Genomic DNA, 23,681 nt, shown 5'->3' on the forward strand with positions numbered 1-23,681 from the left:
TTTTTTGGTTGATTTAGAGAGTTTATTAAAGAATTTCTCAAAATTGAATATGAAACCAAATTATCAAATCATAGAATTAAATACGAACAGGAATGGAAAATGTTACTGATAAAGACGTAGTTGGTCTTCTATTTCATCTTTGGAAACTGGTCCAAATTTTTCTTCATTATTCCTTAGTAGTGAAAAAATTGCTTCTAGCTGTTGCTTTCGTATTCTGAAAAAGAAACAAAACTATCATTAGAGGAAAATAAAAGCCTACTAGCAACGTCTTGTCGACCATTCATTCCAATTGTACGAGTCGCCATTTTTATGCATACGTTTTTTTCTGGCAGGGAGGATGTATTTGGAACCATTTAACAGGGTGGGGTCCTAATTGTTGTAAGCTAGACACCCTTAGACTGACTTACTGCTCCTACCTGTTTTTTATGCTTTCCTTTGTAGTCATCTTCCACGAAAGTTCCAGACAAATTAATTTGCTTCTATAGTCTCATCTCAAGCAAATCTTGGAATCTTAGTCATTCTCTTGCCTATATGTTGGCTACTCAGTGGAATTACTCTATGGTATGAACTTTTTTTTTATCAATTGGGTAAACCCAAGCTACCTGAGTTGTTCTTCTATGGCAACCATACTGAATGGGACCAAGCTGAGTCTGTCATACACTCAAATTTGGCATGTCGTACTCAAAATTGTCTTAATGTAATTTATTGTGTGTTGAGAGCAACACTTTTTTTTAGAACCCCGATTTCAGCTTATTCCTAGAAAGTGGTAAGGGTCTAACTTCTGCGGTTTTTAAGGAAAGTGTGGACCTTAGGCCGGATTGATGAATATGACTTTGCATTTTGGAAAGCTTCGTAGAACTCTTGCCTGGGGCAAAAAATCTATTGTTTCTACCCATTTCTGTTCGTGATTTCAGCTGAGTTTATCATTCGGTTTTTGCACTTGGGATTGCGGTAGAGAAATGGTATCAGACGTGCGTCTTAAACTTTAAAAGTTCTCTCATTGCTAAAGAAATTATAGTTTATCCTTTGCTCCTTTCTAAGTGATGACGTCAGAAACTTGGCCAACGGCAAAAAAGTCAACTTTTGAACTAAGACCGATAGATTTTTTTCGACGGCAGTCGATAGCTCTTGATAAGCTGATCAAAGTATATGTCATCCATTTTTTGGTGGAAAAATTCCTTCAGGAGATATACCAGTTTGAAAGTGTAAAGGGGTTGACAACTTTGCTAGTAAGATACAAACTGAAAACAAAAACAGGCCGACACGGAAATTCTATCAGAGCCTCTTAAACTTTAAAAATTCTCTAATTGCTAAAGAAGTTAGAGTTTATTTTTTGCTCCTTTGCTCCTATTCACCATCTTCATGAGAAAGCGGCAAGAATTCTCCAGTCGGCTACACACACTGCTTTTGACCTCCTCAAGATTAAAGATATTTATGTTTTATCTCTATCATCGTTGGCATATCAATACTTCCAGGGAGATCTCCCATGTTGTTTTTCGGGACTGCTCAAACTAGTAGGGGAAGTAAATTTGTATATGGTTCGTAACCCGGAGGATGTGATGATTCCAGCTAGTCCCTCGGTTCGTTCAGACTTCGGCCTGGCTGTGACTGTGAGACGTACTTGGAACTTGGTTCTCGCTGAGATCCGGCAGTCACGAACACTTGGCTCCTTTAAGAAACAGATGAAAAGTTTCTTATTAAATGTTTTTTATGGTTTATTTTCTTTTCTTTTTTGGGTTGTTGTTTTTTTGGTGTTGTATCCTCGATGACGTAGATAATTTTAATTTTTATTTATTGTCGGGTGATGTGAGGGTTGCTGTTTCGTGGAGACTGCCGGTGAGTTGATTTCTTTTCCTTATATATTTATATTTAGATGTTGGTTAGTATGTTTATGACAAGTTTTAAGATTCGTTATTTATTGTATGCCGTTTCCCGAATAACTGGCCATTGAGCCCTTTGGGATATTGTTTTTGTTATTGTTATTTTATGAAATAATTAGAACTTGAACTTAAATGATGACGTTAGAAACTTGGCCTAGGGCAAAAAAAGTCAACTTTTGAACTAAGACGGCAGTCAATAGTTCTTGATGAGCTGATCAAAGTATATATCGTCCATTTTTTTGGTAGAAAAATATCTTCATGAGATATACCAGTTTGAAAGTTTAAAGGGGTTGACAACTTCAGTAGTAAGGTACACTGAAACCAAAAATAGGCCGATACCAATTGTGAGACATATAGGGGAGTTTTAAGCAACAGTCGGCTGTTGGCTCATAATCATCTTTGGCACTGAGGAGTTCGCAACTTTTGCTAGTTGGTGTACCTATTATTTGTTTCCGGTGTATTTGATGGTAAGACCAATTTGGTTCCAGTGGTAAGACATGTAGGGGACTTTCAAGTAATAATATGCTGTTAGACTACAATCGTCTTCAGCAATGAGAGGTTTGCAACTTTTGCTAGTTACAATGAGGGGTTTACAACTTTTACGAGTTGGCGTACCTAGTATTTTTTTAAGAACCTTACAGATTAGCAACTTCAGCGTTTAATCGAAGCGAGGAAACAAAACCAAAGTGTTGCTCTCGCAACACTTTACTCGGCGAAGCCGAACAAAGGTTGCCGCAACACCTTACGTTGCCCATGCGACGTAGATCTAGTCTAAACGCCAAATTTCATCAATGTTGAACTCAAGACACAAACCAATAACTGTCAATTTCTGAGAGGACTATTAACTTTGAAAGTTTTCTTGCCTGTCATTTGAAGAAAAATGAACACATGTATATACGTTACTAATACGGATGACGTTTGTTTTTTTTTTTTTTTTGGGGGGGGGGAGTTGTCTACAGATAATTTGGGGAAAAAATTATTACATAGCCCATGCCCCTTGACTATCCAGATATGGACCCCTCTTGCCCCCTACCCAAAAAAAGATGGAGCTACGCACCTGATTGCTACGTAACAGAATAGATAGCACCTATTCAAAATCTCATTTTCTGCCATTTTAAACTGAACCTGAGGTCAAACTGCTATTTATGCTCCTCATCCTTGCAAGATTTTGAAACTAACTTATTTTCGTTTGGCTCTAAATGGTGGACTGAAAAGGACAATCTTTTGCAATCTGTCATTGTTCATCCACAAAACATGTCCTATACATCCCAACCATTCTCTCATGGTGACCCCAGAAAGCGGGATTGAACAGCGTTTTCTGTTCAGCTCACAGACAAAAAGTGCATAATACAGATGTTTAAGTGCCATATCTTCCGATGTTAAAAAAAGGTCAGGTATCCGAGTGCTCATTGGCTATATGATGACATTAATACGGGCTAGAAGCTTGAGAAACTGAGGATAGATGAGCAAAAGCACCAAATTGATTGGTACCATAAAAATGCTTCAATTGGAGGTTTATATTACACACATTTATCTGTCGTACAACTTGTTACTGAAAACAATCCGTACACAATTCCCCTAAAAAAAAATCTAACAAATCCTCCTCTATCTTTCAGAGCGCCTACATTTCAGAACCATATGGCACTTTTCACGAGGATAAGAATTGAACTCATGTCCACCTCTCATTCTTATGAAAACAACCCTTTGTTCGACAAAACGTAGATTTTGTACATTCAGTTCTACTATGGTTGAAAGGCAGAGTTGAAGTAACGCTATATGCAAAAAACAAAAACCTGGGCCTTGGCTGTTCTACCTGTAACATCCTTGATCGATCTTCTCCTTATCCACCATCACTTCTTTACCTTCACTCCTTCCTATTCTTAGCAACTTAGTCTTTTCAAAATTAAGTTTCAAACCCATTCTTGCACCGTCGACACTCAAAACTCCAAAAATTCATTCATTTTGCAAGGGTTTTCATCTAGAACACCCAAACATCAGTATAATCTAACCCAAGAAGAGTTTGATTCCCCATTTGGTTACGTGCTCTCACATATCCTTTGCCGTGTCCTTTGGGACAAAGGCCATCAAATTGATCCACATAAATGAGGTTAGAAGGCAACCACACTTAACTTCTGATTCAATACAAAACCAACTACTAACCTCATTTCCTACCTTAGCAGCAAGCAATGTTATTCTTGCCAATATCAATAATCATCTTAATGTATTTATCTGGTATACAATATTCTATAAGGAATCAGCTTTTCTGCAATAGACCAATTAACTCTCGAACCAAAAGAGCTATAGCCACGGGAACTTGGCTGAATTTGGGCTTCCACTGATGATATCAAAACTGGTTTATTTCCAACAAGTTACATCTGCACTTATATGGATCCTTCAGGGCTAGGGTAGGATACTATGTGAGGGTAACAAATGATGAGTATGTTGGACAGGAGCATAAAATAAGGAATGTAAAAATTCCACATATTTTATTAAGATGTTTGGTTCTAGAGAGTCTGCACCTCTCTCTGTACCTTTACCTAGAGACCTAAGCCCCTTATTCAAAGCCCCTCGCCATAAAACCTTTGTTAAAACTCTTTTATCAGCTGTATTAAACGCTTGCTCATAATCTATAAAACTGAGGACTAAAGGGGTGTGATAACTCAGGGACTTCTCCAATAATCTAAGAATGAAAATTTGGTCGATACATCCTCAACCCTTTTCAAAACCGCACTGTTTTTCTCTTAGAACTTTGTATACAGAATATCTAAGTTTAAAAAGCATCCGTATACTAAGCAATATGCTTCCTACAGATGCCAAGTTAATGCCTCTATAATTACCATACTTATCACCTTTCATATAGAGGGTTTTAAAGAAAGTTTTTCAAAAGTCGCTAGAAACTACCCATTTCTCAGAAATAATAGTCATAATCTTCAACAACTTGTTGGACTTCACAAACACCGTATTTAAAAAGTGATTTGAAAAGCTATCAGTACCTGAGGCCTTATTATTTTTAATCCTTTTAGTACTGTCACTAATTTTAACAGGGAAGAATTAAAAGCATATTGTGATTCCAAAAATCCAATAGTTTTTGGAGATCAATGAAAATTAAGTTTAGCAAATTTTTAGGTTTTTCAAGACTTTTCCAAAGATATTCACTAGATTAACAAGGTGATCGAAGTTGGAGTGGATTTAAGATTCCCAAATTGCCTCAGTTTGGTAAGAGATTTGTTCCTTTTGCGAAACTACAACTAATTTTTCATAAAGTTCTGAGAAGATAGGAGTGAAAGGGAGAGGGCAAACACCTCCGAACCCAGTTTTTCCATCTCTATTTGATAACGGGGTTATAACACCCTGTTTCCATATTTGTGAAAATTTTCCGTAGTTATGCAGACATAGTTTCCTTAATATCTCAATTCTTCTTTTAATCTCCAAAGGAAAAATAAAGGATTGTAATAGACAAGATGATCAATGGGTAATTGATAAGACAATATCTGAAGACGTTGGACAGTAGAAGCAAGTCACCTGTTAAGGCTATCGGCATTAACTTTGGGGGTTCAGGTAGGTTTAAGTTTATCTGGTCAAGTCTCCTCCTACCCACATTTTTAATTTCTGGAAACTAATTTTTTAAACAGCTGTTTGACCTTTTAGTTGTAGCAGGATTGAGCAGCCTTAAGAGTTACCAGCAGCCTCTCTTGACATCAAGAGAGCTGTTTCCTCTGGTCGGTGGAATTTTAGGCAATTGCTCAATCATAAGAGAATAGCAAATTGAATCGACCTCATGGTCATTGGTATCATCAACTAAAAAAAAGTCTAACAATGAGATACTTAGAAACAACTTCCTCAATTTCAGTGCTTAAACAGGCAGAAAGTATGGAAATTGTCCCAGTAATAATCAAACTGAAAGAAAAAACTAGAACTTTTAATTTCCGTTGGAATGAGCCCTTTCGCGACATTCTAGGACCACTCAGTCGATACGATCAGCCCTGGGAAAAAAATAACAAAAAAACAAACAAATAAACACGCATCCGTGATTTGTCTTCTGGCAAAAAATGCGAAATTACACATTTTTGTAGATAGGAGCTTAAAACTTCTACAAAAAGGTTCTCTGATACGCTGAATCTGATGGCGTGATTTTCGTTAAGATTGTATGACTTTTAGGGGGTGTTTCCCCCTATTTTTTAAAATGATGCAAATTTTCTCAGGCTCGTAACTTTTGATGGGTATAACTGATCTTGCTGAAACTTATATATTTAAAATCAACATTAAAATGCGATTATTTTGATATAACTATTGGTATCAAAATTCCATTTTTTTTAGTTTTGGTTACTAAAGAGCCATATGTAAATAAAATTTAAAAGTCTCCTCTGTACCACCAAATTATAGGTGTTTTTCAAATTTGATCCTTCAAAAAGATTTTATTGAGCAGCAATTTTTGTTAAAAATACGCTGAAAGCAAAGACCTTTACAGTTGTGTCAGCTTATTGTCCTCCTTCTTACGAAAATCCCGGTTTATGGCTGTATCCGATTGAGACAGTAAGAAATACATCTGCATTAATTTTAGGCAGGGATCTTAATGCCGGAAGTCCTCTTTGGCTTTCTAATAATATTACGGACGGAAGAGGAGCGGAACTGGAATATTTTTGCAAGTAGGTCGCTAGTTGTCATAAATGATATGACAGTGGCAACATACACCAGAATGAATACTACGAGTCCGGACGCAACTGCTGTCGGTAATCGTTTGTCCCATGATATTTATATTTTCAAAATGTTAACTTGCCCCAGTCGGTCAGATCACGGGTATATTCCTTTAAAGCTAAGGTGTTCTACTGACGACTCCGTCAACAGAAGTTTGACTGATCGACGGTTCAATCAAAAGAGAGAGGATTGGAATACACTTAGCAAACATATTTTAAATAATATCGATGACACATTTTACATGCCCCTCGAAAATAAACAAAAGGACTGACAAATGTGTTGAAAGCCTTACGAATATAATCCAAATCGGAATTAAAATTGCAATACCTGAGAAAAAACCCGTCATTCTCAACAAGTATGCAAGATGGTGGACCCCAGAACTAACTGAATTAAAGCAAAATTACAGAAGAGCATTAAGAAAATTTAAAATTCACGCAACTGAGAAAATTCATCATTCTATGAAAATGGAAAAAAGACTGTGTTCGAATGAAATTAAAAATTCAAAACTTGAAAATTGGAATTTTTTTTTGTAAAGTTAAAGGTAGCTTATATCCCAGGAGTACAATACACAAAATATATGTCTAACCCCTCCCTAGTATCCCCTATTCACATTGCAAAATATGACGGTATGTACGCAAAATCACACCAGGAAACTGGTGAGGTATTCTTCACCAAATGGTTTACCACTGATGACCGCTCAATAGAAACTTTTTATCACCGCCAGATTCAAGGTCAAGTTGAATATGCATGTGATAATAACCGAGGTACATTGTCGACAATGACAGTTGGTTCAAAAGTAAAACAGTTCAAAATAGGGATGATACCTTTTTATTGACAGTGAATAGATATAAAAGTATTTAACTGGATATTTCGAACACATATACAGTGTTCATCATCAGCAGTAAAGCTCTGATTTTTACTGCTGATGATGAACACTATATATGTGTTCGAAATATCCAGTTAAATAATTTTATATCTATTCACTGTCAATAAAAAGGTATCATCCCTATTTTGAACTGTTTTACTTTTGTCATGGAAAGGCAGTGTGGTCTTCGAAGTTATCGACAGTTGGTTCATTACAAGATGCTATTAATTCTCTTAAACCACTGAAAGCTCCCAGCTTAGGTGGTATTGTTAGTGTAGTTGTAAAAAAATGTCCATGTCTTAGCTCCCACTTTGCTTAAAATATATAATGTATGTTTTAATATTAAGTACTTTCCTAGGGACTGAAAAAATGCTAAAATCACAGTAATTCCTAGGCGGGGCAGAACTAATAATTTTTTTCCATCTTCTTATGAACCCATTAGCTTATTACCAGCTTTTGGCAAGATTTTCGAAATAATCTTACAATATATTTGGAATGATCTAAGAATTAATAAGGCCTGGATTTTTAAAGACCAGTTTTGATTTGTTAAAGGCATATTAACTGTAGATGCCAAAGACAAACCTGTGGAAGAAAATAACAGGATGAAGAAATTCACACTTTGCCTTCTCTTTGATATCAAAGGTGCCTTCGACAATGGATGGCATCCTGGGATTTTAAAAAAGTCATTAGAATTAGGCTGTGTCACTCCTCTAGTTATGCTGATTAAAAGTTATCTATCAGATCGATCAGTTTCTCATGGTGATAAAGCTGATAATGTAACTCGTATCCTTCAAAAACCGTGACCACAAGGAAGCACACTCTCTCTGTTTTTATGGCCTATTAATATGCACGATTTGATTCATTCAGAGTTACCGAAAGACTGTACAATACAAGCGTATGCTGATAATATCTGCGTAACACTATCTTCTAAAGATGCGAATTTCTTAGATCATACAGCTAAAAAGGTATTTACACTAATAGAAAAATGGGAAGATAAAATAAATTACAATCTGATGTTAATAAATGCGAAGCTATCATCTTCTCTAAGAAAAAAGAAATTTCACAGATTAATCTTCAGTTTTGAAGTCATATAATACCAACAAGTGATAGAAGTAAGATACTTGGGATTAATTTGGGACAGGAAATTACTTTTGAATGACCATGTTGAAATTAGGGTAAAAGTCACCAGACAATATTCAACAAAATTGTTATGTGCCACCAGAACCACTTGGGGTCTTAAACCATTTTCCCTAAGAAAGTTACATAAAGCTTCTATTCAATCCACCATTTTGTATACAATACCTGTCTGGTTGTCAGTGCTGATTAAAAAGAAAATTGTAAAAAAATGAGTGTGTTTCCAAAGAATTTCTCTGATTTTAATTTCCAAAGCTTTTTTATCCACTAAAACTGAGACAATAATGGCTTTAGCACAATGCCTTCCTATTGACTTTAGAGCCAAAGAGATAACTCTCACTAAATATCACAAGAGAGGGAGGCTTGATTATTGGCCACCCCTGAATAATTTAAATAGCCATAAATTAAATGAAAATACATATTATACTGATTCACAAGCAAATTATGTACTCCGTAATTCTCTTTCTTCCTCTCTAATACTATAAATGAAATTCGGAAAACTTTACGCATAAACCTATATATGAAATGGTATGAAATATTCTGTCAAGCTGTTAAGCCCTGGTCTCTCCAGTTTCTACTGATTATAATGCCCTTCTTCAAATTACAAAAACTTCTCCTGATTATAAACTGATACAGTTGTTACTGGTCACTGTAAACTAAATTCATTTTTATGTAGAATTAATAAAACTAATTGTTCCACTTGTGATTTTGGTGATGAAGAAACTTTATATCATTATCTTTTTGAGTGTAATTTTTTTGAAAATGAAAGATCTGAAATGCAATTTAGATTACAAGAGTTTTCTTACTCTGATATTTTGAATATCAATATTATGAGGTGTATTAAAGAGGCTCAATGTACTGTTCTTGCAAACTTGAATCAAACAAAGAGACTGGATTTTTTTTTGTTTTTCTAATACTCTGTACAAGTTTAGTCACTACAGGTTTAAATCATTCATTCATTCGTTCATCAACATTTTGGTTTGGCAAGTAATACAAGACGGATATCACAATAACATTAAAGGGACAGGGGTTATTTCTGGCCTATAACAAGAAACTTTGAAAAATTAATAGAGCTTGATAAACGCAGCATTCCATCAATTTGAGTGTTTCCTAGGAAGGTTTTCAACTTTTGGTGTTGGGACCTCAGAACAGCAGGGTAAAACAGCAAGTCACGCATGAAGAATGAACGTTTGTTTTATACTGAACAGCAGATGCACCTAAAAGAAGTTTTTTTTTTCTCAAAGCGTTGTTCTACAAAGTTAAACTTTAATGTCAAGAGCAGGAAATGATGGGACCGTAGCTCCCTGATATGTTAAATTACTGTAAAAAGGCTAAACTTACTGTTGTTCTGTTTCTAATTGTTCGTCTGTCAGTCCAGCTCGTACAGTGTTCAAAGCGTCAGCGATCCTCTCTCTTTGATGTGAAGCAGCTTTTTCTGATTTTAAATGAGTTTCTCCTTCACTTTTCTCCACATACTGATCATCTTCACATTTTCGGCTTTTATCTGGCTCAAAGCCCCATCTAGAGAATTTTGTACTTAGCAAGAATGTAATTGCAATTACCACTAAGGATGTTCCAACCGACAATATAAAGAAAGTATCTAGGTTAAAGGACAATAAACTAAAGTCACTGAGGTATTTTATACTCATTGTTAATGTATATACAGATTGTAACCTTGGAAACAGAAAGAAAACATATTTACTGACTTTCTTGATTTTCACTAGGCTATAAAAATTTCAGCATTTTCATGTTTGAAAATTCCAGCACGTGGTTTAAATTTGAAAATTTACAGTAGGTCTAACTTAACATTGATCTATGGGATAGAATCCTTAGCCTATGCTTTAGCCTGTAACAATAACTTTAGTCTATTGATGCAATTGCATTCAGCCCTTCCACCTAAAACCTAGGTGGTAGCCCTTAGCTATATATAAAAGCTTCTTATGATTGTTTTTCTTTGGTAAATATTTTGCTATTTGTATTATTTACTTAGGCCTACAAATAAAGTGAACATACTAATCCATGCTTTTTTATGCTCTTCAAATTTATAATAATCGTTTTGGTAAAATTCTAGTCCATTGACTTCTTGCTATCTTGGAAAGTTGTTGGGCTAGCGAATTGAAACTTTCAGGGATGTGTCTACATGCTAAAGTATATCCCGGGAAGTTATTTTTAGGTCCCTAACTATACCCCTTCCCCCTCTTCTATATAACGCAGCTTTTTGTGCATTACAGCTTATATTTTGGTCAAATTTGATCCTATATTACTATTAAAAGTGTAAATACTTGTTTACCTTAGAAAAATTCAACTTTTCACTGTTTTTTAAGCTACTATATTCCATAATTAGATCACAAGCATTGAAAAACAATTATTACCTTTTATGGTATAGTTAAGACTGGAATGTAGGCATTTAAACAAACCCTCTTGTCAAGTTTAGATAACAATGTTTTGAAGTATTTTATCTAAGCCTTTAAACAGGGTTAATTTAAGGGGTTTCTCACTCCAAATTACGATTAAGTGCAGGTTATCCTTAGCAATTCTTTTAGTAATTATTTATGCAATATAATTTTTTTTATGTTAATCTATGAAAACTTTCAATATTTATTTATCAAAGAAGAGGCTTTTTTAATTTTTTTTTTAATTGATGTAATATCAAATGTGCCAGCTATATGTGATTACTATGGTGCTACAACAGGGCAGTTGCCCAAATAAAAACTTCAACTATTTCATTATTCAAGAATTAGTTTTTATAATATGGCAACCCTGCAAGTCTTCTGTTCTTTTTTAGTTAATTTTTTTTCTCTTATTGGCTTTTCAGGTTTGTTTTTATTTATTCAGATTTCTTGTGTGTTCAAGGGCATATGCAAGTTTTTGTTGGGTGGAGGAGGGGTGAAAAAAGTACTAAACATGGAACGATTTGTTTATATGTATTTTGTTACTTTTTACAAGTTGAAAAATTCAGGGTGGGGTTGAAACTTGGTAGCCAACCCCCTGGGTACAGCTTTGTTAGTTTCTATGTTTAAGTGTATCAATAACATCTACCTTTTAAATCATAATGGCATAGAGAAAGTCCATTTTTTCAAGAAGGCTCAATAGCAATTTTTAAAAACCTGAAGAGAGGCAAAACAGAAATCTGAGACCAGTGGAGTCAATTACAAGAGGGACAAGGGAATCACCCTATACTCTCCCTCTAGATTTTTTTTAAAATACTGTCATTGAAAATGCCTTTATTTGTGTTTTCTTTGAAAAAGAATGACAGATTCCCCCCCGCTATATTTTCAAAACGCATTTTACACCTCTCTAAATTTTGTGATTTGACACTGTCTTAGGCGGGACCTCTCAATTCAACAAACACAAAGAAGACTTACAAACATCTTACGGATTTGTTAGCAATCTTTAACAATATTTCCGTCATTATAAATTTTTCACAGATATATTAAAAATAAGAATGCTAAAATACCTTATAACTTCATCAAAAGCTCCTTTCAGATCCAGGAAAGCTGTTCCGGCTCCCTGGGGAATTGCTATGTCACTTGTAATTACCTTTCCATGTGTCATCCAGTATTCAAAAGAGTAATTAATGTAGAGTCCATATATTGAGAAGACCGTTTATTTTAATGGCAATGTAAATATGTGGGAGGTTGTGAGGAAATATAATACAATCTTTTCCCTTTAAATTCAAATTGGTTAGGAAAAACCAAGCCGTATCCAGGAGGGCTAGAGGGTATGAACCCCATCCGAAACCTTTCTCCGACTCGTAAAAACATAACAAAGTGAATATAAACAAGTCTCATGCGTTTCAGTTTTTTTTTTAATTCCTCAAAAATATCTTTAATACCCTTTCCCCCTAAAAATTTCCTGGTTACCACCCTATGAAAAAGATTTAGAAATGTGAAAAATACCAGTTTTAAAATTTTAAGGGGTAAATCTTCTATATTGGTAAAACGCCAACGACTTGGAGAAGGGGTTGTTGGAACACAAATATTCAATCGACAAAGTCATAGTTTGCACCAAAGGCCCGAGAATCTTGATTCTGCCTTGGCCCAACACATGCATGATAACCCTCACCACTTCATTTTGTTTGAAAACACTTCATTATTCAGAGGTCCTTGTCGAAATATTTGCTTGATTTTCGTCTTCATAATTTGCTACTGGCTGACAAAATTCTCATTTTCTTAGGTATTAGATTTTTCCATTAATTATATCTTTTCCTTTCCTGGTTTCTCACGAAAAATTGAGCTTTAAATATTATTAAATAGAAAAAACAAGTTTTTTTTTAACTGAAAGTAAGGAGTGACATTAAAACTTAAAATGAACAGAAATTACTTCGTATATGAAAGGGGCTGCTTCCTCATAAACGCCCCGCTCTTTACGCTAAAGTTAGACTCCTTCTCTCAACTCTTCTTTTTAAAACAGTAAAAAACAGAGGGGGAAGGGGTATGGTTAGGGACCTAAAAATAACTTCCCGGGATATACTTTAGCCTGTAGACACATCCCTGAAAGTTTCAATTCACTAGCCCAACAACTTTCCAAGATAGCAAGAAGTCATTTGACTAGAATTTTACCATCGTTTTGCTGCAGATGAATTTTACCCCTGCCCCTCTGTATCTAATTCAGGGTATATGTTTGCACATTGGAGGAGGACTGGGTAAATTTTATTTCAGATGCAAATGAGAGGTAAGTTTAAATTCTGCCCCCCTCCCTCATGTGCAAATATATATCCAGAATTGGTATATATATATATATATATATATATATATATATATATATATATATATATATATATATATATATATATATTAGGGCATATGCCCCTACCTTAAATTGAGATTCAAGCACTTTTTTAGCTCATAAAAATGATGAATTTTCAAAAAGAAATTATGACAGTTCATATAACTGACATACCAATAAAGCAAACATACCACTTGATGCCTTTTTTATGTCCTTTACAAATATAATAATTGCCTCTACCACAAATCCAAAGTTTAAGCTCTTAAAAATGACAAATTTTCAACTAAATTAAGAGTTATCCATTATTTCGGACAAAATAATCTATGTTTTCTCCACACTGTTTTTGACAAAATAATACTACATTTTCTCAGTGCTAAAATTATTTATGATAAGGTTAGGTTTGGTTAAAATGTGCTTAAATCTGAATTTAAGGTAGGTGCAATTATTATATTTATAAAGAGCATACAAAAAGGCATCAAGTTATATATTCACTTTATACAAAAGCCAGTTATATGTTTTGCTATAAATTTACCAAAAAGGCATTTAGTGGTATGTTCTCTTTATTAGCAAAGTCAATAATATGAACAACAAAATCTCTACTGTTTTCTTTTCAATTTGGTATAATAAAATAACTTTGGTAATGGTCTTTGTCTATAAATATCTATAGGAAAACCCAACAAAATACTGAAAACCGCTTTCAGAACTCTAAAATAACTTATCCTAAAAGTTGTTTTGAACTAAACATTGCCTCTAATAAAAAAAATAATATAGCCCACTTTATTTAAGGCCATTATATTTTACAACAGCCTTGCTCTTCCTGCCCCTTGATTACTCATCCCTAATTTAAAAAAAGTATTGCTACTATAAAGTAGCAATAATTTACAATACTAAAGTGACTAGTGATAAGGTGAAACAAAGCTGACTTTTTGGAGCTAGTGTTCTAGAATGTTTTAAAGTTGTTACATTTTTTATATATGATCATATACAGGACCAGTGCCTCAACTGTTAATGATAAATGGTAAGCATACAAGAAAATTCTATCCACAAAGGAAGCCATGGGTACTTACTTTCGGAAATCATGTACACAACCTGGCACATGGCAAAAATGTAACAGAAACAGTGGCCCAAGTTTAGCAGAACAGTACAGCACACAGCATTCTGAGATATAGACTACATCAGGTGGTGGAAAGTGGGCTCCCCCCTTAAAGAAATCACCACTCTAACCAAAGAGTAGATTTTCCCTTAACTATTCTCCTCAAATATATTCCTTCCTACCATGACAATAATGTGTCACTCCTACACCATATAGGGCTAGATGCAACCATTGACTAAATACAAGATGATAAATAGATGGTCAAATAAGGATAAGTCCTTTTATTCAACAGTTACAATAGTAATCCCAAAATATACTACATATTTTGATCAAATATACCATACAGTGACTGTTATCAGCAGAAACACCATTATAAAACTAGAATTTTAGTCCTTCTATTCTTAGAAATGCTAAATTTTATAACTTTAGCATTTAATTAGTTAGTATTTCATCTGATGACAGTCACTGTACATGGGATAAAAATATCCAGTATATTTTGGGACTATTATAATCAATATCTGACAAAAGGTTTATCTTGGTTAGAACTTTTATTTATTGCCATGGAAAGAGGTTTTGAAATTACCAAAGACTAAATACAAGTTTCTGAACAATTTGGTTAACATAAAATGAGCCCTGAGAATGTGATTTGGCATAGCCTAATACAAATCCACTGTATATTATTAAGTAAGAGTTTGTTATTGTAATGTTTACTTGTAAAGTTTTGCAAATATTCTAGTTCTATATTTCATCCCATTAGAGGGAGGAGCATGATTCTTATGGTAGGCAAAATTATATTTTGATAGAGAATTGAAAAGTAGGCTGCCACTCTCATAATTAAAGTATCTTCATAAAAGTAAATCTGATGGAAAAATCTCAAAAAGGAGTTACCAAAAAGAATGAAAACCAAAAAAAAAATCAGCAAACTATTGTCTATAATCTGGGGTTATATTCAGGAATTATGGGCAGGGGGGACTGTGATATAATTATTTTAGTCATAATGATTGTATAAAGAAAGAACATTGAATAGGAAATAAAACAGGAGACCTAAAACTGTTTTTATCCTTTCTGATTTCTCCACAAGATAAATTTACTGGTGGTTCTCTGATGATATAGGCAATAGGTTAAAGAATTATTGTATTAAAAGTATTTTTTTTATTAAAAAGATGTTAGGATAAACAGTAGAGCCAGGTTGGCAAAATTTAGAAATGCCACAGTAAAATTTTAGATAATAGGCTGAGGGTTTATATTATCTTAGAAAGCAGTTGGGTTTTGGGAGAATAAAAGGCTCAAGAATGAATTTGGAGTCAAAGTTACATTTTCTTATATGTTTCAAGCTCTTATCTCTGCTCCTTCAGTATTTTTATGTTAGAAGATACCATCAAAAGGCAGGTTTATAGCCTAACTCCAATAGTTGGTAAAATTCTAGAAGATAAGCTTTTTGCTTTCTTAAAAAGCACTTATGCCAGGTAAATAGTATTTTCAGAAATAATTAAAGGTCCTAAACTATGAACTAAGAAGGTTTTTTCAATCTACAATATCAGCTTTTTCTGTACTACTAGGTCTAAGAAGATTGCACTGAAAGGTTGAATTGGAAGTTCAAAAAACATGACAAATTATGTTATCAGCCCATGTAGTCTGTACTTTTTTCTCACATGGGAGTGGTTCTCTGGGCACTACCTGATGTTTTGAGAGAAGAGAAGTCACCCCAGAGACAGTGATTAGAGGATTTTTTTCTGGATTTGAAAGTCTAGATAATACAGATAATTCTAATAAAACTGGGATTTACAATCTTACAATTCTGAAGATTGGCCCTTCAATCACAAACTTCTTGTTAAAAGAGGTTGGTTCTGTTTTTGAGCAAAAATCTAAATAAAAAAATCAGACTGGAACTCAGTACACAATTTTAAATTAGAAGATGATTATTTGACAACAATCCCATTGACAGATAGTTGGGATATTACTGTAAATAATTTATTTGAATATTAAAAAGAAGAAAGCAGAGATTTGTATTTTACAACAGGAGATAAATCTTTACTATTAGCAATTTGGAATAGTCAGAACAACAAGTCCAAATTACAAAAAGAACATTAAGCAACAATTAATGGTTTGACAATTGTCAATAATCAAGTAATTCAGAGGACTTTATATTTTGATAATGAAAAAGATAAAGACTGGGCTATAGAGACTTGGAAAAACATAAAATAAAGTAAAAGCAAAACAGTGTATATACAAAACCATGTTGAAAACAAATGAATGAAAAACATAAAAAAATGCAAATTGTAAGGAAGGCAGCTGAACTTGTTATAGGTGGTTTTAAGCCAACACATTTGACTTTCAAAAGTTGGATTGGAAAAGTTTATTGATTCAAAGAAGATGAAGAAGTTCCAAAAGATAAAAAGGGAATTTAATGAGACCTCTATTTCAATTATGCTTAGACAGTATTGAAAAAATTCCAAAAGGTTTATCTGACATGAAAGTTCTAACAATATTTGTTGCAGACAAATTGCCAATCAATTTATCTGCAAACAGAGATAACTGGTTAATTAGAGAATATAAAAAGTCTGACAACTTAACCATAAAAGGCTAGTTAATCCAAAGTCTTTTTATAAAACTATTTCCTGTGACTCCTAAAGTCACAAGTGAAGACTTTTCTGTTTAGGATTCTAGAACTTGAAAATTCTGGTGTTATGGACTGTTAATACAATATAACCAAAAATGAATTTGGACATAAACTTGGGGACGACCCTAGTTTTGCCAACCTGGAATTGACTTTGGGGCGATTATGAATTCGTTTTCCAAATCGCATCTGAAAGTAAGTAAATTTTAACATAGCAGAATAATATTTCTAGCATAAAATTCTAAAACAGAAGAATGACAATTTTATTGTGACTTTTACTAAAAATAAAAAAAACGGCAGATAATAACCAAGCATTCACTTAACCAATGGGTTAACACTGAATGGGCTGTTGTAGCACATCTATAAAAAAATGACAAAAATGAGAATAGAAAGAAATTCTGAATGAAATGACCAAAACCATAAATTCAGCAAGATATGAAACCTGTTAATCACCAAACAAACAATATATTGGATTTAAATTTGAAATCTCGAACTATGTATAACCAAAACCAATGTAAAACATTAAAGAATTAAATGACAAATAGTATTTATGCAATGCCACTAAAAAAACTTGATGACAAAAAGAATGATCCAACAATAGAATCATTTATATCTGACTGAGATATTGACTTGAATACTGACATTCCCTATACTACAGTGCTTGATTTAAAGAAAGCTATCAAAGACGCAGGATTGGAAATTTAAGTTGAACAAAATAAAAATTTTCAGCAACAAGATTGTTGGTGCTGAGGAATCAAAGATAATGAGGGGTTTGACATTCTACTGAGGACTGGCCAAATAAAGTCTGAACCCACTGGCTTTCTTTCTTTTCCTGGTGGTACATGGGAAACAGTAATCAATCTATTAATTTAATTAGAGAAAATTATTGGACTTATGTTATTCCATTGTGATTCTGGACAGATGACTATGATAAAACAAGGTAAAACTACCTAACAAATTCTATATGAAATCATTAGTGTTCAATAAAAAATCCCTCAATAATTGAGGAATTTCTGTATACAGCTGTATTAACTTTCAAATAATTCAGCTATGAATAAAAGTATTAAATTTCTTGGGCAGCCAATCTTCAGTAAGATGATAAATTTGATTGATCCATCAACTCAACACTCCTGCCTCTAATAAACATAACAGTGGTTGCTATTGTAAACGTTTCACTACGTTTCAGCTCTTAATAATAATGTTTTATGGTGTGACCTCTGGTTGCAACTCTTTACAAGAACTTGCCTCAGATATAGTAAGTTACAGTAAAAAAATAAACCATTTGATTTTTTCCTTTTTTGATTCAATATCAGGGTTTATTAAAATAAATACACAAGAAATACATACAGAACACACTAAAAAAGTAATACAAAAAAAATTAACCCCCTGTAAGCTTTCATTTGTTTTGAGTAACCCCTTAAACATAGGAATACATTGTAAGTTTAATTACAGGCCAAGACGAAGCACTATTTCTGACACTAATAAAAGAAGAGAGTACCTTGTTTTTGAAGATATTTACAATGTGCTTGTGAAAAAATATTTTCCAGAATTATTGGACTGCCATAAAAAACTACTCATTGATAAAAAAGTATATGCCATAGATTCTACAACCATAAGGTTATTTCAACCCATGTTTAACTGTGTTGGTTGTAATGCTAACAATGGTAAGCCCAAAGGTGGTTTAGGAGGTGAATTGTTTCTAGAAGAGTTTGGACTTTTAATGAGCATGGTTTTGAATATGTAGACATAACTGTTTCAGATTTTGGAGATTTGTCTTGCTTTTTTCGAGTTTCTGAGCAAAGTGAAGTAGAATTTTACTTTTTTCTGCAATTTTTTATTTAATTTCAAGGTATGAGGAATACAAACCTTACGTAAAAGATGTAGATGAATGTTTTTCCTTTGGAGAAAGCTTGGCTTATAAATTTTTTTTATGCCTACCTTTAGCTGATTTATACGCACATAAATTTCTTAAAATATTTAAAAATAAACTTAATGCTTTAAAACTTCCAAAAAAGTCGACTACAACAAACATTATATTTACTGTTGAACGTGCTTTTGCATATCAAGAGAAGAGTTTTTTTTTGGACAAGTTGGTGGAGCTTTTTTTATTTGTATAATTTAAAGATGAGTAAACTTTGGGAAAGAATTTAAGTTAACTTCAAATTTAAAAAATACCCTTACAATGTTTTTGAAGAGCTGAGAAAGCTGAAAAATAAAACTAAATATAAATTAATATGTTTTAATCCAAATAAGTGATTTTTCTGTAAAAAATACAAATATAAATCATAACAAATGCACTTATCAACATCTAAGTAAATCAGTTGGTGATTATTTTACAATGGGTATGCTAATTGGATATGATATACTAAAACAAGCAACACTTTTAATAGAAGAAAAATGCACTGGGAAAGTATAGCCAAGGTAGATTTAAAAGTAACATGAAAGATAATACACAGTCTAAGTTTTCCTGATGCTTATATTTAATGGGAAAGATGGAGTAAAATCCAAATATTCTTTAGGTTATCCTAAGCACATTGATTTTAGAGCAAGTACTAGCACTGTATTTAAGTTTAAAGACCTCAATTTTGAGCAGGTTTCGCCACTCATTACTCACCCTTGTGGTTTCAATTCAGCAGTTTTCAAGCACCAAGAACTTGAAGAGGTAAAACAACAATTATTAACCTTGAGAAAAAATAGTAGAAAAGTAAAAGGAGGATTTAATTTATTAATGAACAATTCTGATTATACTTCAAATCTAAAAAAAAAATACTTTAAAGGCATATTGAAAAACGAAAAAAAAACGATATTGATGACATATTTTTTTGGCCTAGGCCATAAGGGAGAGTGGTATATGCAGGGACGGATTTTGGAAAACCTCCAGAATGCATGGTTAACATTGGAGTAGAAAAATGGTTTATGGCTCAAATGAAAGCCCTGGAACTGCTACATAAACTGTGGGTGTCCCTGCTTACACCATAAAAGGCGGGTATCCCTGCTTATACCATTTGTCCCACTAAGTACCGGGGTGGTATATCTTGGGACACAAGGTGGTATACTCTGGGACATAGTAAAAAGATTCATGCATTGGTAGAAAACTTCAACTATTCATTATATAAAAACTACATTACAAATTTGACTTTAAAAGTAAAAATATATCAGACACAAGAATAGAATACCAGTCAGCAAACACAAAGTATGACGCTGCTCTGAAAGCTGTACTGGGTGCTGGGGTAGGAGGTGACAACTTTTTTTCAAAATGTCTTCCCTTGGATAAAATATTGAGTTATTGGTCCAGGTACTTCCACTTTGTTAGACCTACCAAGCACATGACACTCACTCTGACACTGTTCTCGTTTTTATCTTTGACAGACCCAGGAAAATACTGTACTTCGTAAACAACTTAAACAAAAAAATCTCCTGTAGAAACACTGTCAAAGACCTCTTCTTCTTTCTCACTTTCATCTTCTGATTCACCTAGTTTCATCGGGTCATCACTATTATCAAGAATCATTTTTCCATCATCACTTCCTTCTGAATCCACAAATAGCTTTTTCATTGCCTGGTCTTTTTTTGCTTTCAGTCCCAACTTTTCCTATAGCCCTGTCACCCCATGCTTTCTTATCTTTTATTTTGGCTTCTTGTTCTTCAATTTGTCTTTTCACAGGAGTATCAGTAAGAATCTTTGTAGAGCCTTTCTTCTTGCCTCTGTCACACAGTTCATGCAGCTTGGCTTTAGGGTATGGCTGAACTTGTTCTGGCATCACAGGAACTGAAATGGGTTTAGACGATTGTTCAGGCCCACTTGTACTTGGGGTTTTGGCCAAGTTGTTTCCAGGTTCAACTGGATTCAGAGCATCTGGTACAGGTCTGTCACTTACAGCAGAGGTTAGAAAATACTTTTCTGTAAAGATGTCTGGCTTGTAAAGTTGAATCCCTGTCTTCTCGAAGCCCCTCATCAAGTTGTTTGGCGTGAAAGATATGGGGAGGCTTTTGCTAACGTGAGACGCAATCTTGTATATCATTAAATAAAAAAAAACTAATTTTTTTTAGCTGAAAGTAAGGAGCGACATTAAAACTTAAAACGAACAGAAATTACTCCGTATATGAAATGAGTTGTCCCCTCCGCAATCCCTCGCTCTTTACGCTAAAGCTTTAAATTGTTTTAAAAAGTAGAATTGTGGCAGAGTCAAACTTTAGCGTAAAGAGCGAGGGACTGCGGAGGGGACAACTCATTTCATATACGGAGTAATTTCTGTTCGTTTTAAGTTTTAATGTCGCTCCTTACTTTCAGCTAAAAAAAATTAGTTTTTTTTTATTTAATTTCTGAACGTTTTTGAATTAATGCATGTTTGGTTTTGGCTCTCCGCACAAAAATTATTAAAATGAAATATGTATATTAATTCTTTTTTTGGCTAAATGGCTTTCTCTTAGTTTTGATCAGACAATTTTGAGAAATAAGGGGTGGAGAAGGAGGCCTAGTTGCCCTCCAATTTTTCGGTTACTTAAAAAGGCAACTAGAACTTTTAATTTTTAACGAACGTTTTTATTAGTAAAAAATATACGTAACTTAAGAATTAACTTACGTAACAAACTTTCATAACCTTATATTTTTATTATGTATACGAGGGGGTTTGTACCCTCGTTAATGCCTCGCTCTTTACACTAAATCGTAAGTTTTGTCCCAATTCTTTAAGAATGACCCCTGAATCAGAAAGGCCGCAGAATAAATAGTTGAAATTACTAAAAATACTTTAGCATAAAGAGCAAGGTATTTATCTCCTCCTAAATACCTCGCTCTTTATGCTAAAGTACTTTTAGAACCCCTCATATGCGTAATAATCTCTGTTCGTATTAAGTTTCAATGCTACTTCTTCCTTTCATTTGAAAAAACGTTTTCATGTTTATTTTTCATTGTTTTCTTATAGTAATGCTAGAGAATCCTGCGCCCTTGTCATTGAATTTTTCTTCCCCCATGACAGATTCCTCCAAGGAAAGATCCTCCAACATAGCCCCCTCTCCTCAGCCCCACCCCAAACAAAATAAAATCCCCCTGAAAACGTCTGTACACTTCCCAATAACCATTACTATATGTTAACAATGGTCAAAGTTTTTAACTTGCAGCCCCTCCCCCAGGGATTGTGGGGGAGTAAGTCATCCCCAAAGACATAGTTATTATGATTTTCGACTATGCTGAACAAAATGGCTATCTCAAAATTTTAATCCGTTGACTTTGGGAAAAAAATGAGCGTGGGAGGGGGCCTAGATGCCCTCCAATTTTTTTGGTCACTTAAAAAGGGCACTAGAACTTTTCATTTCCGTTAGAATGAGCCCTCTTGCGACATTATAGGACAACTTGGTCGATACGATGACCCCTGGGGAAAAGAAAAAAAAAAAAAACAAAAAAAAAAACAAACAAATAAACACGCACCCGTGATTTGTCTTCTGGCAAAAAATACAAAATTCCACATTTTTGTAGATAGGAGCTTGAAACTTCTACAGTATGGTTCTCTGATACGCTGAATCTGATGGTGTCATTTTCGTTAAGATCCTTTGACTTTTAGGGGGCGTTTCCCCCTATTTTCCTAAATAAGGCAAATTTTCTCAGGCTCGTAACTTTTGATGGGTAAGACTAAACTTGATGAAACTTATATATTTAAAATCAGCATCAAAATGCGATTCTTTTGATGTAGCTATTGATATCAAAGTTCAATTTTTTTGAGTTTTGGTTACTATTGAGCCGGGTCGCTCCTTATTACAGTTCGTTACCACGAACTGTTTGATCACGGTTTTCCCTGGGTTGGACAGCATCCAGTTGTCCATAGCCTTGTTGTATTGGCATTTGAAGAGAAAATACACGCACATGTCCAATGACTGTATCCTGTGGCTCCAGTGAGGTGCTATTGTTAGTAAAGTGATACCAGACTCTTTTGCAAACTGCACAACTTCAGAACAACAAGAGATGCAATCTGTTATATCGTCACGGTTTTCCTGGGTTGGACAGTATCCACGTCCCACTATATACCACTTGTCCTTGTCCCAGTATATACCATGCGACCTCTACTTAAAAATTGTGTCTTTTTTTTACTGTTACATATTTTTCCACCAGATGGTCACACAACGTGGCCTGATGTTTTAGCTTTCATTCGCTATCTTACACACACAATTTCTTTACACCGTTACAAAGTAAAGCACAAAAACTATTGCCCAAATATATATTTTTTTGGGATATAGCTGAAACTTTGAAGTCGATTTTCACAAAAACAAAAATAGCAAATTGCCAAAATGATAGAACTGTCATGTCCGCCATTGAATGAACTATGCTAGGTAGCTTTATTGGAATTTTTTAAAGAACGCTAGATGGCAGATAAGTATCGTGTCCCCCCTTATACCCCGTCCCTACATATACCGCTTACCCCTACTTTATGGGATTTTAGGAAAATAAATCTAGACTAACCTTTCAACATATATTTGGAGTATTAAAGTTAGAATCTGTTTTCGACACATTCATGCAGGCTTATGTGCCTAGTAATTTCAAGTATTTAAAACTTCAGAAATGAGTTGATCTCTAAAGAAGATTTGAGGTATTATCAGTTGAAAGGAACCTTTGATTTGGTTAATTACAAGGTTTCCAGTGGACTGATTCATACAATAGCAGTATCTTATGTAAAT

The 23,681-nt window shown here is 34.0% G+C and overlaps 3 protein-coding genes across 8 annotated transcripts in view; 2 read left to right on the forward strand and 1 right to left on the reverse strand.

Annotated features, from left to right (window-relative positions):
* LOC136025936 (matrix-remodeling-associated protein 7-like) lies at window positions 1–10,330 on the reverse strand. Its single transcript, XM_065702031.1, has 2 exons — window positions 9,916–10,330; window positions 1–214 (listed from the first exon to the last, which is right to left on the reverse strand). The coding sequence occupies exons 1-2, from the start codon at window positions 10,221–10,223 to the stop codon at window positions 103–105; spliced, it is 420 nt and encodes a 139-aa protein (XP_065558103.1). The 5' UTR covers window positions 10,224–10,330; the 3' UTR covers window positions 1–102.
* The window catches only part of LOC136025935 (uncharacterized), an 18,384-nt gene continuing 4,746 nt past the window's right edge, over window positions 10,044–23,681 (forward strand). Inside the window, exon 1 of one of the 6 annotated variants that reach the window (XM_065702024.1) lies at window positions 10,044–10,208. The gene's annotated coding sequence lies outside the window, so the exon portion shown is untranslated. Of the gene's footprint in view, window positions 10,209–10,350; window positions 10,532–17,074; window positions 17,208–17,931; window positions 17,953–19,531; window positions 19,675–23,681 lie in introns of those variants that run through there. The other 5 variants (XM_065702028.1, XM_065702025.1, XM_065702026.1 and 2 more) reach the window with 5 other exon arrangements.
* LOC136025934 (uncharacterized) overlaps window positions 10,344–23,681 on the forward strand; it is an 81,483-nt gene continuing 68,145 nt past the window's right edge. Inside the window, exon 1 of the mRNA XM_065702022.1 lies at window positions 10,344–10,365. The gene's annotated coding sequence lies outside the window, so the exon portion shown is untranslated. The remainder of the gene's footprint in view (window positions 10,366–23,681) is intronic.

The sequence above is a fragment of the Artemia franciscana genome, chromosome 4 (genome assembly GCF_032884065.1).
Source record: "Artemia franciscana chromosome 4, ASM3288406v1, whole genome shotgun sequence".
In the NCBI taxonomy this organism is placed as follows: domain Eukaryota; kingdom Metazoa; phylum Arthropoda; class Branchiopoda; order Anostraca; family Artemiidae; genus Artemia; species Artemia franciscana.

Bases quoted from the DNA above. Each gene is read 5' to 3' on its own strand.
- LOC136025936 (XM_065702031.1), bottom strand. From the start codon at position 10,223: ATGAGTATAAAATACCTCAGTGACTTTAGTTTATTGTCCTTTAACCTA. The intron at 215-9,915 runs GTAAGTTTAGCC...TTTCTTTTTCAG, and splicing joins CAATTAGAAACAGAACAACA to AATACGAAAGCAACAGCTAG.